Here is a 19,695-nt window from a genome sequence, read left to right on the forward strand (position 1 = left end):
TTCCTTCTGGCCATTGCTTCGGCCAGGCGGGTCTCAGAATTGGGGGCTCTCTCATGTTGGCCTCTTTTCTCATTTTCCATAGGGACAGGGCGGTGCTTCGCACAAGCCCAAGTTTACTCCCGAAGGTGGTATCTAGTTTCCACATCAACGATGAAATTATAGTGCCAGCCTTTAATTCACTAGACCTTTCGGTTGGGGAGGCCACCTTGGATGTGGTGCGGGCTCTAATTCTTTTAGGAAGTCGGACTCTATGTTTGACCTCTATGGCTTTCGTAAGAAGGGTTGGCCTGCCACTAAGCAAACTTTGGCAGGATGGATTCGCATGGCGATTTGAGGCTTACAGTTTGAAAGAATGCCTTCCTGTTCCATCCTGTTAGGGCTCATTCCACTAGGTCTGTGGGTCTTTCGTGGGCAGTTCGACGTGGTGCCTCAGCGCTTCAGCTGTGTAAGGCTGGCACGTGGTCTTCTGTCCATACTTTTGTGAGGTATTATGCATTTGACACCTTTGCCTCTCAGGATGCTTCCTTCGGGCAGCGGATTCTCCTTTCAGCACAGGAGCATCCCCACCCTTAAAGGATACTGCTTTGGGACATCCCCAAGGAATCCTGTGGATACCCTATGGACCCTGATGTAGAAAATACGAGATATGGTAAGAACTTACCCTTGTTATCTCTATTTCTACGAAGTCCATAGGGTTCCACAGGACTCCCGCCCTCTCGCACCTTTACTGCAGATGGGCTTTCATCTGGTCATCGGTTTTTCCGTTTCCTTCTGGTTAGAATGTGATTCTTGTGTGTTCCAGATCTTTCTTCTCTCTCTTTCCTCTCCTCCTCCGCCCTCAGGCTTGTTACGTAACTGATTTGCCTTGACTCGGGGCGGGGTATAGGAGGGGGACCCCAGTGCATCCTGGGAGGCTGAAAGCTTAACTCTATAGTGCCCGATGCCTGACGACATCAACTATACCCCAAGGTATCCTGTGGAACCCTATGGACTTCGTAGAAATAGAGATAACAAGGGTAAGTTCTTACCATATCTCATATTATACTGTATATCAATCTCCACCCTACAATGTGCAGGCAGTCAGGGATTACAAATAAATCAATACACCAACAAGGTCTGCAATATCGACGTTTCGGCGAGACAATTTATTGTATTGATTTATTTGTAGTCCCGGAGTGCCTGCACATTGTAGAGTGGATATAAGTTTCATATAGTGGAGTGCACCGGGGCACGCTGTCTATTTTATTGGAGTGCCGGATACCTTTGGAAAATTTTATATACACACACGTGTGTGTTAGGGGGGAGGGAGAGAGATAGATATGAGTAAAGGACATGTACTTAAATATGTATTTATAATATGTAGAGATGTATTTATAAGTAAAAATATGAGATATGGTAAGAACTTACCCTTGTTATCTCTATTTCTACGAAGTCCATAGGGTTCCACAGGATACCTTGGGGTATAGGTGTGACGTCAGTCGCAGGGCACCAAAGAGTTAAGCTTTCAGCCTCCCAGGATGCACTAGGTCCCCCTCCTATACCCCGCCCCCGGGCCAAGGCACCTCAGTTAGTTACCAAGCCATAGGCCGGAGGAGGAGAAGGAAGAGAGAGAACAAAGATCTGGACACATACAAGAATCACATTCTCACCAGAGGGAGACGGAAAACCGGTGACCAGAGCAAAGCCCATCTGCAGCACAGGTGCGACAGGGCGGGAGTCCTGTGGAACCCTATGGACTTCGTAGAAATAGAGATAACAAGGGTAAGTTCTTACCATATCTCATATTTTCTACTTCAGGGTCCATAGGGTATCCACAGGATACCTTGGGGATGTCCCAAAGCAGTATCCTTTAAGGGTGGGGACGCTCCTGTGCAGAAAGGAGAATCCGCCGCCCGAAGGAAGCATCCTGAGAGGCGAAGGTGTCAAACCTGTAATACCTCACGAAGGTATGGACAGAAGACCACGTAGCAGCCTTGCAGATCTGAACTGCCGAGGCACCACGTCGAGCTGCCCACGAAGGACCCACAGACCTAGTGGAATGAGCCTTCAGAGAAGGAGGGACCGGTAGGCCTTCATGAAGATAAGCTTCAGAAATAGCCATACGGATCCAGGCTGCCAAAGTTTGCTTTGAAGCAGGCCAACCCTTTTTACGGAAGCCAAAGAGGACAAACAAAGCGTCCGACTTCCTAAACGAAGAAGTGCGGTCAACATAAGTCCTTAAGGCCCGCACAACATCCAAAGAGGCCTCACCCACGGAAAGACCCGGTGAGTTAAAGGCCGGAACAACTATTTCCTCGTTAATATGAAACTGGGAAATAACTTTGGGAAGAAACTCGGGCCGAGTGCGGAGCACTGCCCTGTTCCCATAAAAAAACAAGAAAGGGGGTCTACAAGAAAGAGCCCCTAACTCAGAAACACGTCTGGCCGAAGCAATGGCCAGAAGGAAAACAGTCTTAGCTGTTAGCCATTTAAGATCCACTGAGCCCAGTGGTTCAAACGGCGGTCCTTGGAGAGCCCTCAGGACCACAGCCAAATCCCAAGGCGCCACAGGTGGAACAAAGGGCGGCTGAATGCGGAGAACACCCTGCATAAAGGTGCGCACATCCGGGATTGTAGCAATCCTACGGTGAAACCAGACAGATAGGGCCGAAACCTGTACCTTCAAAGAAGCAAGGCGAAGCCCATGATCTAGTCCCGCTTGCAGGAAGGCGAGAATCCGAGACAGACGAAACTCCCGCGGTGCATAACCTCTCGGTCGACACCACTGGAAGAACGTATGCCACACGCGATGGTATATCCTCGCGGAAGACGGTTTCCGAGCTCGTAACATGGTACGCACCACAGAGCTGGAAAACCCCCGGGACCTCAGCATGGCCGTCTCAACAGCCACGCCGTCAAAGACAGCCGAGTCAGGTCCGGGTGAAGGCAAGGACCCTGAGACAGAAGGTCCGGTCGTAGCGGCAACCGCAGAGGAATGTCCACGGACAGACCCTGAAGGTCTGAGAACCAGTGCCGTCTGGGCCACGCGGGAGCTATCAACAGGAGCGTCCCTCCTTCCTGTTTGAATTTCCGGATTACCCGTGGAAGAAGGGAGACCGGAGGGAACAGGTATGCGAACCGGAACGTCCACCGGACGGACAGAGCATCCACCAGAGACGCCCCTTCGTCTCTTGTGCGAGACCCGTACACCGGCAACTTGTTGTTGTGCCGGGACGCCATGAGGTCGATTTCTGGAAGACCCCACCTGTCCACCAGTAGTTGAAAAACGTCCGGGTGCAGGGACCATTCCCCCGGATGAACGTCCTGGCGACTTAGAAAGTCCGCCTCCCAATTGAGCACTCCCGGGATGAAGACCGCTGATATGGCCGGAAGATTGCGCTCTGCCCAAACCAGGATCCGAGAGACCTCTACGAGAGCCGCCCGACTGCGAGTTCCTCCTTGCCTGTTTATGTAGGCCACGGTGGTAGCGTTGTCCGACTGGACCTGCACCGGGCGACCCTGGAGAAACCGCTGTGCCTGCTGGAGAGCATTGAAGACCGCACGGAGTTCCAAGATATTTATTGGAAGCTCCGCTTCTGTCGGCGTCCACCTGCCCTGGAACAAGTGTGGACCCGAAACTGCTCCCCAGCCCCGAAGACTGGCGTCCGTTGTCAACAGGACCCAATTTGGAACCCAGAACGGACGTCCCTTGTTGAGGTGGGTCGTCTGTAACCACCACGTAAGGGACAGGCGAACCTCCTGGGTGAGCACAATCGTCTGGGACTTCAGAGACTGAGTCAGCCCGTTCCACTTGGACAGGATCAGGTGCTGCAGAGGTCTGGAGTGAAACTGGGCGTATTCCACCATGTCGAACACCGACACCATGGAGCCCAGTAACCTCATCGCCGAGTGTAAGGACACCCGGCGGCTGTGCAGACAACTGCGCACCCTTGACTGTAAAGCAGAGATCTTGTCCTCCGTCACGAAGATCCTTTGCTGTCCCGAGTCCAATAAGGCTCCAAGATGCAGAATCCTCCGAGACGGGATTAGAGTGGACTTCTGCCAGTTGATTAGCCAGCCGTGCCGTTGCAGCAGTGCAATGGTCAGGTCCAAGTGGCGTAACAGGAGCTCTGGAGATCCTGCCACCAATAACAGGTCGTCCAAATACGGCAACATGCGGACTCCCTGCAGCCGCAGAGAAGCCGCCATGACCGCCATCACCTTGGTGAAAACACGTGGTGCTGTTGCCAGGCCAAAAGGTAACGCCCGAAACTGGAAGTGGTCGCTGCTGATTGCAAACCTGAGGAACTGTTGATGGCGCCAAAGAATAGGGACATGCAGGTAAGCGTCCTGTATGTCCAATGACACCAAGTAGTCCCCAGGTTCCAGCGCCAGAATGATGGACCGTAGGGTCTCCATCCGAAACTTCGGGACCCGCAAAGACTTGTTGAGTGCTTTGAGGTTGAGTATCGGACGATATGACCCATTGGGTTTCTGTACCAAAAATAGATTTGAATAGAAACCCTGGCCCCTCTGGGAGAATGGAACCGCCACTATAACTCCAGCCTGGAGCATAGTGTGCAATACCTTCCGCAGCTCCGTAGCCTTGTTCCGGTCTGATGGGAGACCCGTGGTGAAGAAGCGAGCCGGGGGTCTGTGCCGGAAGGAGAGGGCGTATCCGTGGGAAACCACCTCCAGAACCCAAGTGTCTGTCGTAGTGGTCGACCAACACTGGGCGAACTGTAGCAGGCGGCCTCCCACCCTGGGATCCCCCAAAGGGAGGCCCGGACCGTCAGGCCGCAGGCTTGTCATGTGGCTTGGGGGCCGGACGTCTGGTACTCCATGCCTGCTTCCGGGGCTTGACCGATTTCTTAGGGCCAGCCTGTCGAGGAAACGACTGTGGTTTGGGCCTGCCCTGGGCCCTAGATGACCGAAAGGACGATGGTCCCGAACCAGAAGGAGCAGCGGCCGACGAGAGACAGGCAGATTTGGCTGCCGCCAGCGTGGCCACAATCTTATCCAGATCCGGACCGAAGAGAACTTCTCCGGTAAACGGCAACGCTTCCAGACCTTTCTTGGAATCTGCGTCCGCCTTCCAGGATCGCAGCCACAAGGTGCGACGAGCAGCTACCGCTGCTGAAGAAATTCTAGACACCAGAGTACTAATGTCTAGAGCCGCCTCGTTGATGTAGGTGGCCGAATCACGGAGATTGCCAATCAACTCCGCCTGATCGGCCGGACAGTCGGATTCAAAAGAAGCCTCTAATGAATCCGCCCAGCGCTCCATCGCTCTGGCAACCCAGCAAATGGCCATAGCCGGCCATGCTGCCCCCCCTGCAAGGGAATAAGCGGACTTCAGGCAGATTTCTACCTTGCGGTCCGTAGCATCCTTAAGGGAGGACATGGATGGCATCGGCAATGTGGCACTACGGACAAGACGGGTCACGTGAGAATCCACCTGTGGAGGGGATTCCCACTTAGCAAAATAATTATCCGCGAACGGATAAGCCACCGCCAGGCGTCTCTGCGGCTGGTATCTTTTGCCAGGTTGTTTCCACGCCTCCTCTAAATGGTCCACCAACTGACCCGAAAGAGGAAAGACTGTGGCATCGCCCTTCACATCTTTGAAAAAGGCATACTTAGATTTAGCCGCTGGGGGAACTTCGTCCTCAATCACCAAGGCTGTGCGGACCGCCCGAATAAGTCCAGGAATATATACTTTGGACTTAGCATCAGCGTCCTTAGTATGGAGAGGTTCCTGATCGTAAGGATCTAGAATCTCCCCATCATCAGACGTCCCTTCGTCATCCTCATAAGGAGCGGACAGAGACGCCACCGGCCTTTTATGAGACCGCATCACAGACTCCCCTTGCAACACATCCGACAAGTGCTGTACAGAACTTGTCAGGGAGTTAACCCACGCTGGCTCCTGAGAACCCGGGAGCGGGGAAATAGGGAGACTGTGGGGTACCACCAATTGTCGTGGGAACCCCTGCATGGGTGACGACACCACAGACTGCTGGGACAAACCCATCGGAGTAAACGCGGGCTGCGGAGCTAACTGGCCCACTAAAGCTGTTAACGCCTGAGCGAAACAAGCCCAGGGCGGCTCCTGTACCGGTGCTGTAACCGTAATAGGCCGCGCCATGGACAAACACTGCCGGCAAAGGCCCTCCGCGCTACCCTCCCCCTCCGCTAACGGTACTTTGCACGTGGTACACTATAGCCGGAGGGGAAAATCACTTTCAGACATGATGGCACCACGTATGTGACCTCTCTCACCAATTAAGTATTAAATAGGCGAGAGACCACCCTGCAGCACCGCACCGCAAGGGCTTTAGCAGAAAGAACAGGGACAGTAATAAAGCTGACAGTTTAGAGAAGAAAAGATTACAGGCAGCAGCGCTAGCACAGTCACATACAATGCAGAAAAATAACAATTCCTGCACTAACAGCGCTGATCACTCAACTACACAGACACAGGGCCTGGTAGGACACAGCGCTGCATACACAGACCTGACCACAGCGGAGAGGTATGCGGGGGGACCCAGACCACGATGCTTCCGTCCAGCGCTTCCAGCAGCGTTCACCATGCGTTCTGGAGAAGATGGCCGCCGAGGAGCAGAGAGGAGGCTGGCCTGGGGGAGGAGCGCTGCCACAGGACCAGTCGGCAGCATGCAGAGAGGGCTGTGTGCAGCGGGGGAGGCGCCGGCTGTGAGACAGGGAAGGCGCGCTCCCCTGGCATGCATTTAACCCCTGGGACGCCGCAGCGCTACCGCTCTGCTGCGGTCCGCTGTCCCAGGGGGTAGTGGAAGCGCAGGTTGGTCGCCTGGCTCCACGCTGCAGCCAGTCCCCAGGGAGCCCCCTGCCTGGGGACTTAGGACCATGTGATCAGCGGGGACCCACCGCGGGACCCCGCTGCTTACCTCTGTCCCCCTTGAATCCGGCCATGGTCCGGAGCATCTGGGGTCACCGCTAGCTGTGACCCCAGACGCCCACCAGCATCCCCGGATCAGTACCGGCGTTCTGGTACCGGCGGGGTGTAGGGAAGACAGCATGGACGTCAGGACTGACTGTCCATGCTGTTCATCCAGATGTGCAGCCACAGCTGCATGAAGAATAAGCTTCAGGGGCTCTTCTAGCCCCCACTCCAACAGGTGCACCCGACTCCGGCCGGGCACCAAACTAAACTGAGGTGCCTTGGCCCGGGGGCGGGGTATAGGAGGGGGACCTAGTGCATCCTGGGAGGCTGAAAGCTTAACTCTTTGGTGCCCTGCGACTGACGTCACACCTATACCCCAAGGTATCCTGTGGATACCCTATGGACCCTGAAGTAGAAATAGAGTTTATTGACTGTAATATTGGTGGTAGTGACTGACTGGTCAAAGGCTCTAGTAGCCCACCTCGCCAATAATTATGCTGGAATAACCGTATGCCAGGCAGGAACTGGCTCGCAGAGCGGGAAGAAGCAAGCATGGGTATGGAAGTATAAAAAGGGAAATAAGGCCGCACTGGAAGAATCATTGGAGGTAGCCGGGAGTATATTCGCTATGCCATATATAGCGGGTATCCACTACCCGATTAAACAGAGCGATTGAAAGGTAACGACATCGTTATCGTTCAATTGTTTGTTAATCGGGCAGTTTAATGTTGAAAACGACCAGCGATGTGCGCTCCCGCTGGTCGTTTTTGACATCCATCATCACCTGAACATGCTAGTCAATCTGCAGATAACGACAGATTGGCCATGTTCAGGGATGAGGGAGGGTGCCTGCACTGAACAACTGATTTAGTGTAGGTACAGCACAGACTGTGAAACGACTGCACGATTACAATGTCATAATCGTTCAATCTTTTCACAGTCAGCTGGTGGACACACACCTTTAGAGAGAGAAAATGGAGAAAGATAAGTCCCAGCCAATCGGCTCCTAACCGTCATTTTTCAAACACAGCCTGTAAACTGACAGTTAAGTTGCAGCCAATCGTCTCCTATCTTTCTCCTAAGTGATGTCAAGGCAGGCGATCGCTTTGTGTATGCAGACGCCCACCTACCGCAAGCACTGGGCGCACTTCAGTGTGAAATACAACCAGGTGACGTGTACTATGACGCTGTCTGTTAATTATGCACGCCTCTGAAACGGCGTTGAAACTCAGGCACGCCTGCGTTCGCACCTCCACTCCCCCGTTATTACTGCCCTGCCCGTTACCACCCACAAACGGCCTCTCCTGTCAGTTATTCCACTGGGCTGTCTTTGCTGGGCGAGCGAGCGTTTCCCGATCGCTCGGGCTAGTTAGCGCACGCGCACTGCGATGCATGCGCAATTGCATAACATCGGCCAGGAACGAGCGAGCGGCTGCTTGCGAACAGGTCTGAATCAGGCGCTCTGTCCTCAGGACACCACACAGTTCATGTTTTCCAGGTCACCTAACAGGCGCACAGGTCATGAACACATTTTAAAAGATCCACAGGTGGAACTAAATATTTAACTTGTGATTATGTGAGGAGACCTGGAAAACATGCACTGTTTGGGGTCCTGAGAACAGAGTTAAGGTGCTTATCCACTAGATGATTAAAATGAGAGATTTAACAATATCGTTTGCAGATTGTTTAAAAAAATTGGTCTTTTAGACATCTATCATCGTGCAAACATGCTGGTCAACCTGATAACGTCAGGTTCAGGATGTTTGCAGATGACTGATTGTGCCTACACTGAACGACTGCTCGTTCAGTGTAGGCACATCACAGACTGACAAACGACTGCACTATTACAATGTCGTAATCATGCAGTCTTTTGCCTGTCTTCTAGTGGATAGGCACCTTTAGAGAACCTGTGTACTAGGTGAATGTCTCCTGACATTTAGTTTTAGCTCAAACAGCTCCACACAATACATGTGTCTGAGTACAGCAGTGCCACGCATGGTAGTTTTGAGGTACTGATGGGGAATGTATCATGTGAACTAAATGAACTAGTGAGCTAATAAGCTAGGAGAATATTTAATCAGCTCCAGAGACCACGTCGGAGCATAGCATAGCAGTGCCACCTGTGGTAGGTTAACGGTACTGACTCATGAGTATTGCATGAGAAAGCTGGATTAAGGATGGGTTAATCTTTGATGGGTCAGCATAGATGGTTAACCACGATGGTATGAAACCACTGCCAGAGGAACCATCAATGGTTTCACTCACAGCATCCAGAGAAGTTTTGTACAAAAATTAAATGCCTTTTTGCATAATGTTCAAATTTCTAAACAAATATTACCTAATGTATTTTTTCTTTAGCATCTGAATAGACTGAAGAACTCCATAATCTGAGAGCCCTTGAATCTGAGAGGAATGGTGGTTATGAAATTTAGACCATCTACATCTACTTTAGAAACCGAGCACCACTTCATAAATTCTTCAGCCCAGACCGGATACATCTGCTCAAGTCTAGACCTGCCACCTATCCACATGCTGCCTTAATAACCACATCCTTCATAACAGTATGGAGAAATGCTCGGCCTTTTTTAGTGCAATATTCAAACAAGTGATCCTTCCCAACTGCGTTTATAATTAATGGTTTTATAAATGTTTTTAAATAAAATTATCTTCCATATCTAAATTTAAGTGACTTGGGCTTTTCTTTTATTTCCAAATTCCAAATCTTCACAAATCATAAGACCCAATTTCTGGGAAAGCTGCACCTTCCAAATCTCAGCTAGTCTGCAATCTGAACCTCTCAGCTCTTAGTAGCATAAATTTATTTTTTCATCCGTAAGCTTCTAGAATTGTCTGGGGAGTTTCTCAGGAGTAACTTTAGGCTGTGCTCAGAACAGAAACCTCTGGTTTACCAATTGTTTTGGAGCAGCACTGTTTAAAGAAATAAATTGCTACTATATACATACACTCATAGTCAGGTGCATAAATATTGGGACATTGACAGAATTTTCATATTTTGGCCTCTATTCACCACCACAATGGCTTTGAAATTAAACAAACAAGATGTACTTTAACTGCAGACTTTCAGATTTATTTGAGGGTAATTACATCCAAATCAGGTGAACGGTGTAGGAATTGCAACGGTTTCTATATGTGCCTCCCACTTTTTCAGGGGCCAAAAGTAATGGGACTATCAACTCAAAAGCTATTTCATGGACAGGTGTGGGCTATTCCCTCGTTATTTCATTATCAATTAAGCAGGTAAAAGGTCTGGAGTTGATTCTAGGTGTGACATTTGTATTTGGAATCAGTTGCTGTCGACTCTCAACATGAGATCCAAAGTGCTGTCACTATCAGTGAAGCAAGCCATCATTAGGCTGAACAATCAAAACAAACCCATCAGAGAGATACACAAAAACATTAGGTGTGGCCAAATCAACTGTTTGAAACAATCTTAAAAAGAAAGAGCGCACCGGAGAGCTCAGCAACACCAAAAGACCCGGAAGACCACGGAAAACAACTGTGGTGGATGACAGAAGAATTATTTCCCTGGTGAAGAAAAACCCCTTCACAATAGTTGGCCAAATCAAGAACACTCTCCAGGAGGTAGGTGTATATGTGTCAAAGTAAACAATCAAGAGAAGACTTAACAAAAGTGAATATAGAGGGTTCACCACAAGATGTAAACCATTGGTGAGCCACAAAAACCAGATTAGAGTTTGCCAAACAACATCTAAAAAAGCCATTACAGTTCTGGAACAACATCCTATGGACAGATGAGACAAAGATCAACTTGTACCAGAGTGAAGAGAAGAGATAGAGAAGGAAAGCAACTGCTCATGATCCAAAACATACCACCTCATCAGTGAAGCATGGTGGTGGTAGTGTCATGGCGTGGGCATGTATGGCTGCCAATGGAACTGGTTCCCTTGTATTTATTGATGATGTGACTGCTGACAAAAGCAGCAGAATGAATTCTGAAGTGTTTCGGGCAATATTATATGCTCATATTCAGTCAAATGCTCCAGAACTCATTGGACGGCGCTTCACAGTGCAGATGGACAATGACCCGAAGCATACTGCAAAAGCAACCAAAGAGTTTTTCAAGGCTAAAAAGTGGAATGTTATGCAATGGCCAAGTCAATCCCCTGACCTGAATCCGATTGAGCATGCATTTCACTTGATGAAGACAAAACTGAAGGGAAAATGCCCCAAGAACAAGCAGGAACTGAAGACATTTGCAGTAGAGGCCTGGCAGAGCATCACCAGGGATGAAACCCAGCGTCTGGTGATGTCTATGCGTTCCAGACTTCAGGCTGTAATTGCCTGCAAAAGATTTGCAACAAAGTATTAAAAAGTGAAAGTTAGATTTAGGATTGTTTAGTTTGTCCCATTATTTTGGCCCCTTAAAAAGTGGGAGGCACATATAGAAACCGTGGTAATTCCTACACCGTTCACCTGATTTGGATGTAATTACCCTCAAATTAAATCTGAAAGTCTGCATTTAAAGCACATCTTGTGTGTTTCATTTCAAAGCCATTGTGGTGGTGAATAGAGGCCAAAATATGAAAATTCTGTCAATGTCCCAATATTTATGCACTTGACTGTATAAAGTGTGTCTCTATTTAGAGCTTACATTGTAGGGACGAGTTCTGCTGTTGGTTAGAATGTTTGTCTTACATCCTGAAGAATTCTATCAAACCGATCCAAAGGGTATTTTTGGAATTAGTTCAGATATGGCGGCATTTTGTTGTGCTCTGACCTGACATTATCAGCATGCATATATCCCATTATCGCAATCGGCGCACTTCAAAGCCACGTGTACACTGGAAGGAGTGCAAGTAACGGTCACCTCCGTGAAGCCCTTCCAGCTGAAACCCGCAGGTTGCGGCTATTCTAAGGTGCATTGATTTAGAGAACAAGGTAAAACTAAGCACAGACAAAAACCTAGAGGGAGGACCTACTTCATATACTACAGGGTAGTGGATGTTGGAATTTATCCTGGTCACTACCTTTAGTGCAGGGAAGGGGAGCCTCAGGTCCGGGGGCCATATAAGGCTCCCCGAAATAATTTGGTCTGGCCTTCAGAGCTTTTTTTTTCTGCTTGCCTCATCTGGCTAGCAGGGTGCCTAGAATGGCACCCTGCAGCCAGAATCTATGTAGCAGTGCCGCCTGGAGCATCCTTAGGATGCTTCAGACAGTCACACAGCTGCCATTACAGCTCTCCAGAGCATCCTCAGTTTGCACCGGAATAATGTTCTATATATCAAAATGGCCCTTGGCAGAAAAAAGGTTCCCTACCCCTGCTTTAGTTGATAGGATACCAACCCACATGTAAAGGCTACCATGGAGGGGAAAAAAAAACCTAATGAGATGATGAACCACTCCTGACACTAAAAGTAATTCTACAAGTGCCAGCTTGCAAGAACCGCTAGCCTGACAGGCAAGGTTGCTCAAATAGCATATAGTTTACACTATTCTTGCCTTTCAGAACCATTTGAAAAAAAGTAGTGTTTTTACTAGGATGTTTTAGCTGGGCGCTGAGCCCTGCCCTAATGGCACCACCCAGCTGAGACAGGCTGCCGGGTGCTGTCCCCATCCACAGGGGGGAAAAGGTGCAGTGAAGCAATCACCAAAGGGTGAATAGATGCACACAGAATCTGTTCACGCTGCAGGGAGAGCGCTGGGCACGCGCCTTACAGTGATGAGGGGACACACCCTTTCCAAATGACCACGCTCCCATTTTGGACATGCGCAAATGCACCCTTTTCAACAGGAAACGCCCTACCCCCTGCCTGCGATTGTAGTGTTCACACTAAGGTGGAGGTCTAGCCTATAGCAACCACTTACTTGGTATATTATAGAAAATTATAGCTAGAATTGTATTGGTTGAAATGGGAAATACCAGCACTTTTGCAAAACTACACTTCAGTAAATTTACCCCAGTCTATCGATAAATGGGGACTATACTCAAATCACCAAAATGATGTCTAAACTGCGTTTATTATACTAGTACATTGACACTGCAATTTTTTTTTCATAATTACTATTCTATTTTTCCACCAAAACCATTGTTTCCTATTATTCATAATTGAAAACATTGATGCTATTGTAGTAGTCTTTGCTAAAGTGGCTCCTGGTGTCAATGCTGTGAGCTTTGCAGAGGCACACTGGCATTAAGAAGGCAGCACACTCACGTACAGTGGTTGCATTTGTGTGATTTTTGTCACTTTGCTATAAATACTGACCGTGTAGAGGTATGTGTTCCCCATGATCTATGCCAGGAGTAGGCAATCAGTGGCACTCCATCTGCTGTGCCACAGTTTTGCTGTTAGGGCACGCTGGGATGTATAACTCACTGCAGCCAGAGTGCCACAGGTTGCCTATCTATGGTCTATGCCAAGTCAGTAGCTGCTTACATACCCCTAAATCACACCCTGTACCTATGAGAGTGTGATTACTATAGGGTGGGAAGACACTTAATGCTGTCTTCCATTCAGAGGGTGAAGTGGAGGACTTAATTATTTGTAGGCAAAATACAGATTACAAGGTCTTAAATATATTTTTTTTCAAAAAAAAAAAAAAGGGGGGGGGGGGGCAGTCTCAGAAGTGATAGGATAGAATTAGACAAAATGTTAAGGGGGACAAGCTTCAACACTAATGAAGAACTGGAGCTTTTCATTCACTTCTAGTAAAAGTTTTCCACAAATAAAGCACAATTACACAAATACTGTTTTATAGAGTCATAACGTTTAATGTAGAAAGGAGACAATGACAAATGCAGACATATTCCTCAAACAATTAATTCTTTATGGGGTCACTTCCTAAATATTATTTTCAAGTCCTCAGGCTCTGAAAGAAAGACAACAGTAACAGTAAGCAGGGTATTATTTCAATCATTACCTTACATATTTAATAATACAGAAAGTGCTGACCTACAACTTGTTTTGTAAATGGAAGATGTGAGTCACAAAAAAAAAAAAAAAAGTCCCTCTTAGCGGCACTACACCTTCACAAAGTGCAGTTTCCCCAACCGTGGCCATTACAGTCCAGGTTTTAAAGGATATCCATGCTAGAGTCCAGACTGTTAAATCAAATTGACTGAGGTACTAATTAAGTCACCTGTGCTCAAGCATGGATATCCTTAAAACCTGCATTGTAATGGCAGAGTTTGGGAGCCTCTGAGTGTAAAACAGTGGGTAGGCAACAGGCAGCCTTCTGAGCCTCAACCTGCAGTCCCAGTTAATGCCTGCTTTATCGTCACATTTGTTTCTTAAAGCTATTAAAACTTGTTTATACAGGTTGAAGATTTAAGGGCCACCCAAGTGTATCAACTTGCCCACCACTTCTGTAGGTGGTGTAATAATAGGGTTCAAAACCACCAGAAACAGGCCAGATTTCTTATACATTACCGTGTGTGTCAATCGGTAAACCAGGCTCTTACTGTCAGGGTTATGGTAAGCAAAGCGTAACCAAAGCACCGACCTGTTGACCAGCCTGGTGTCATACAGCCATGTGCTAAAACAATTGCACTTGGCTATGTGTAGTTAATGACTAACAGGCAGAAATTACTACATGACAATTGCAGGTTTTTCATCATATTGTGACCACGCTAAAAAGGTCAAAGTTATACAGAAGTGGTCACGGTGGCAGAATGGACACTTTTCTTCTCATTTAGAATTTGTGTGCAGTCCCCATTCCTGGGTATAAATAACTCCCGAGACTCTGGGTACAGAGGTAATAAATAGTAACTAGGAAAAAATATATATACACATTGTATAACTGGTGTAGTACATTTACTAGCAAGGCAAAGTTTTGTTTGTTTTAAATTATTCATTTCACATGCAGAGAGGGCTGTCTACTTCTGACATCATGATCATTCATCTGGGGGAGGGGGAAGTGTCCAACTTTCCCCCTACACTGGGCTCATTATTACTCCCAACTAGTTGGAAAGTCTGTTTATAATTTTTTTGGCATTTGGGAGCAAACAAGCGATCATTTGCTCCCGCACACCGCTCAGTTATTGCTTCAACTGGCCAACTAGCTGGCTGGCTGGCCCACTAATCTCCTGGTGTGTGGCCAACTTAACTCTTGCATAAGGAACCTGCCTACAGTATGAGAAGCTGTCTATTCTGTTAGGCTGTCTGTGTCACTCACTCTTTTTTCTGTTTGACGACCTTCACACTGGCAACCGCAACCTTTTCTGCTTCAGCTTTGAACTGCGGTTTCAGCGCCGCCCTCACCGCCTGTGCGCAGATCTGAGAGTACCGGATGTAACTGAAAAACAGATTATAGTCCAATATGCTATAAACCAATAGAATAGATAACACAGGTCTCACCTCCTGAGAAGAACTGCCGGTGACATCACACAGTGCCTGTAATAACCTCAGGAGGAGAATAATACATGATTTCATACAGAGTGTGCCAGCAGCACCACACGGCAACTCCTGATGCCAACATGAGGGAATGAGGCCTTCACCACCCGAGGAGCTGCCCCCACCTAGCCTCGGGTAATCCCTCCCGTCCCCTGTCCTCCATAACACCCCGGCCACCTTCCTCCTCTAATGCCCGCCGGCTCCCCCCAATCTAGGCACCGGGATACCCAACGTTGTCTCACCTGAGCCCGGCTTGTCTCCAGTACGCCACCATGGTTCTAGCTGCACCGGGTCCGTTAAGTGAGCGAGCTGAGACTGACCTCTGTCAAGAGGAGAGACCGGGCGGAAGAGGAAAGCGGCTCTGCAACCATCCAATCACCTGGCGGAAGAGGAAAGTGCTGCCGCTCTGCAACCATCCAATCACCTGGCGGAAGAGGAAAGCGGCTCTGCAACCAGCCAATCACCTGGCGGAAGAGGAAGCGGCTTTGCAACCAGCCAATCACCTGGCGGAAGAGGATAGCGGCTCTGCAACCAGCCAATCACCTGGCGGAAGAGGAAAGCGGCTCTGCAACCAGCCAATCTCCGGCGGAGTGTCCTAATTTGCCATTTACATCCAACGTAATTTCCGGGGTCTCTAACTTTTTTCTTTTTAACAACTTTATGCATATCAAAACGCCGATGAACATTTATTGCAGTTTAAAGTATAGTGACTCCTCCCTGCCATGTGAGAATATGAGACTCAGAACTGAGGTCACTGGGGGCAGAAACAGCCTAAGAAGCACGCAGCACAGTGTTCTTCTCCGATGTAGCAGCATGGTCTCTGTTGTTGCCAGGGTTACAGGCTCCTGCAATGATTACAGCCAGCATCTAGGCAAATTGCAATGCTGGTAGTACTCTGCACATATTTGTCTACTTCCAAAAAATTATTTTTAGGGAGATTGTGCAAGTAATATCCGGGCACTGTGCGTGGCTCCAAACATGGGCATATTAAGTGCCACCCAGGGATGTGTCAAGGGGAAACCCAGTGTACTTTATTCTCAAACAATTAGTTACTGTACATACATAAATAATAATAGCAAACAGCACCACTCAAAATTTATAAAATAAAATGTATGTACAACATGGTTAGGATACCTTTTTTTTTTAGTTTGTAACAATTCCCAGTTGTGTTTCCAGGAAAGCAGCCCAACCTGCCCTCAAATGGCTGCAGCACTGTGACCGGCATGATCGCAGGACGTACGCAGTTCACCCACCATTTGGGTTAGTGCGTAAACCATCGGGTTTACATAATAACCTGAGTCAGGCCTTATGTTATGCTTCTAAAGGTAGGTATTACCATGTATTTAGGCGCTCCTCAACATAAATGCTGTGACGGAGTCGACCGTATAGATGACATAGGTCAGTGTAGACATAAAATAAAATTTATTCATGAATACAAGGTGATGCATGGAATATAAATGCATACAGTCAAGACGTGCTGTAGATTCAAAAGGGATGAGAATTCACAGAATCAGTTGATAAATACTGGGTGAGGCAGAAAAATGGTATCTGCCATGGACATTAGACATGCAATAGGTGAATTATATATATTGTGAATGAATCAAGGCATGAAACATAAGACAAATGACAGGTCTGGTGAGTTCTGATTGCAGCAGGAAATGTGACTCCTGTTTTTAAAATAAGCACTATCGTGCAATGTACAAATAAATGGTAATAATTGTACACTTGGTAGTAGGCAAAAAAGTACAGGATATTATACCCGGTGGGTGATGGGGAGCCAGCGGGTGTTGAATTGCAGGGTGCCCGGGTTGCCCTGCAAGGCTCCTTACGCTTTACCCAAACGGAAATCAGATCCTGTGGAAAAAAGTCCAGAGTCCTTGGAAGTGATTACAGGTGTAGCTTGCCGACGCGTTTGGAGATACTGGGTCTCTTCTTCAAGGCTGTCCATCCACTAGGCGATTTTGACAGGCGATTGCACGATAACGACGTTATCGTGTAATCGCTTGCAAATCGCGCACTTTAAAGTCGGAAACGACCAGCGATGCGCGAGCCCGCTGGTCGTTTCCGACATCTATCATCAGGCAAACATGCTGGTCAACCTGACGATAACGTCAGGTTCATCATGTTACCAGATGATTGATGAGCCTGCACTGAGCGACTGCTCGTTCAGTGTAGGTTTATCACAGACATAGCAACGACAGCACAATTACAATGTCGGAATCGTGCTGTAGTTTTTATGGCATGTTAGTGGATGGACAGCATTACTCTCACATGCTTGACCCTGTGCATTTCATGAAAAGGTATTGCACATAAATGAACAGGGCACATGCAAAATTGAGTGTATTTTATGGGCAAAAAAAGAGTATGCATAAATAGTGTATATATATTCCTAAATGCAGGTCTGCACGTATCCGTACAGGAACATATGGCATATAGGAGTTAGTTTGTGCATTTGAGTAAATCATAATGATATACTATTTAGAATGTACAAAAATATACTGGTAGGTTGATTGGCTCCTGACATTCACATCAGTCCCTGCCCGCTGGGGGCAGGGACTGATGTGAATGGGCAAATATTCTCTGTAAAGCGCTGCGGAATATGTGTGTGCTATATAAATAACTGGTAATAAATAAAATGTCATAATGCACCACCCACAGCTTAGCTAGCGACCAGGGTGATGGTCGCGATGGTGATCACCATCGCGACCATCGGGGCTTGCGACCAGACCCTAAGGTTGGGTCTGGGCACTCGCAAGCCCCAGGGAGCTTTCTGCTCTGATGGGAGCAGGAAGCTCCCCACTGACATCACTGATGATGTCAATGCTGCTGCCCACAAAACGGTAGACGTTCCTTAAGGAACGCCTCCGTTTTGGAAACCACCCCCCTGGCCCGCCTACAAAAAGGGGCGAGCTGTCAATCAACATCGACAGCCGCCCCTTTTGTAGCGAGCTCCGGAGGGAGAGAGTTTCCCATCGACCCGGTTGCGAGCACATCGGTGATTGCGACCGGGTCTGAATGACCCCCATAGTGGAGCATACCATATCGACCTATAGGGTGATTTTATATATTTGTATCTTGTTTTTTATAATTTTTTATGTTATATGAATAAATTTGTTATGAACTATTTTGGATATTCGCACCACCTTTGTTTTTTTTCATGGATATCACATCATTGAATATTTAGGGATACAAAGAAACCTTTTTATGCATATAGGGATATATATCCCAGGTGAGTGCGATTCTAAAGGAGTGTGTAATTATTTTCTGAGGAGGTGAACAAGCGATTATTAAAGAAACCTTTATATGAATGCATCTCACCAAAATAGGGTGAGTTTAAAAGTCTCTTCTATATACCAGAGAAAGAGATATAACATTGGATAATACAATCCCCTTGTTGTTTTTCATCTTTTGAAAGTATAGGACATCTCAATCAAGACATATGTATTGAACTCTAGTAGCCCTCGTGGATCACTTTTTGTTTTGTGTGAATAAATGCTATTTGAGAATTGGTGCTCTCATAAGTGATAACGTGCAGCAGCTAAAAGGCGCAAGTTATCCCATCTGTTTTGATTGTATATAGGTAATCGGCCTGATTTATTGTATAGTGTGTATGAACTATTGTTTTAGCGTTTCGCTGATAAAATGGTTGAAAAACCTCCACAAACACATTTTTCGATTATCCGATTGATCAGCCAAGAACGAAAATCTCAGCCTCAATTTCCCAATATCGAGCACAGTGTGTGAATTTTCCATAATCTGCTGATATTTCCTATGCTTTCCTGTCACTATGTCATCCTTCTTGTGGCTGTACATATGCAAAATGAGTGTGGTGTGATGGAAAATCGGTAGCTTCTAATATAAAATTGCATAATGTGCAGCACAGATATTGCGGCTGGCAACTTGCTGAGTAATTGCCCGGTTTCTCGTCCCGACCAAAAAAATCTGACAGTGTGTAGCTAGCTAAAGTCTCCCCCTGACCCTAAAATCTCCACAATCTGTCGGGATTCTGACAGCAGGGATGCCACTGCGGTATTGTGACCGTCTGCATTCTGACTGTCGGGATGCCAACTACATCCCATTTTATGCAAGTTTTAATAATAAGACAGTATCTGACTGAATTTGCTGTAACATTTTTCACCTTTGGTCGAAAGGAAATCTACTTTCAAGATGCATGCAGTTGTGTTCGCTATCTGTGAATGCACAGCATGAAATCACACAAGATACACTACAACTTTCCTAGTACTTACTTTGCAACAGTCCAATTATGTGCAAATTCAGCTATTAGTCAACATTGTGCATTCTCTCCACCACAAGTGCAGAATGATTTTTCCATATGGAAATATTCAACCCATTTGCTGACTTTACTTCAAAACACAATATTATCTATAATTTCAATCTCCAAAACAAATCTTAATTCTTCTT

General features: G+C 47.3%; 1 protein-coding gene across 2 annotated transcripts; it reads right to left on the reverse strand.

The window, feature by feature from the left end:
- Positions 1–13,629: 13,629 nt before the first annotated feature.
- Positions 13,630–15,709, reverse strand: ATP5F1E (ATP synthase F1 subunit epsilon). 2 transcript variants are annotated; one of them, XM_088482680.1, is made up of 3 exons: positions 15,516–15,704; positions 15,056–15,175; positions 13,630–13,750 (listed from the first exon to the last, which is right to left on the reverse strand). In XM_088482680.1, the coding sequence occupies exons 1-3, from the start codon at positions 15,545–15,547 to the stop codon at positions 13,744–13,746; spliced, it is 159 nt and encodes a 52-aa protein (XP_088338806.1). In that variant the 5' UTR covers positions 15,548–15,704; the 3' UTR covers positions 13,630–13,743. The 2 variants fall into 2 exon arrangements, with proteins under 2 accessions (XP_088338806.1, XP_088338814.1); XM_088482688.1 differs by lacking the exon at positions 13,630–13,750 and having other exon boundaries at positions 15,052–15,175; positions 15,516–15,709.
- Between the last annotated feature and the right edge of the window lie 3,986 nt (positions 15,710–19,695).

This window comes from Taudactylus pleione, unplaced genomic scaffold, assembly GCF_031769625.1.
Source record: "Taudactylus pleione unplaced genomic scaffold, aTauple2 ptg000018l, whole genome shotgun sequence".
Taxonomy (NCBI): domain Eukaryota; kingdom Metazoa; phylum Chordata; class Amphibia; order Anura; family Myobatrachidae; genus Taudactylus; species Taudactylus pleione.

Coding starts and splice junctions, on each gene's coding strand:
- ATP5F1E (XM_088482680.1), bottom strand. CDS start 15,547: ATGGTGGCGTACTGGAGACAAGCCGGGCTCAG. Junction 15,176..15,515: donor TGGAGACAAGCCGGGCTCAG/GTGAGACAACGT, acceptor TCTGTTTTTCAG/TTACATCCGGTACTCTCAGA.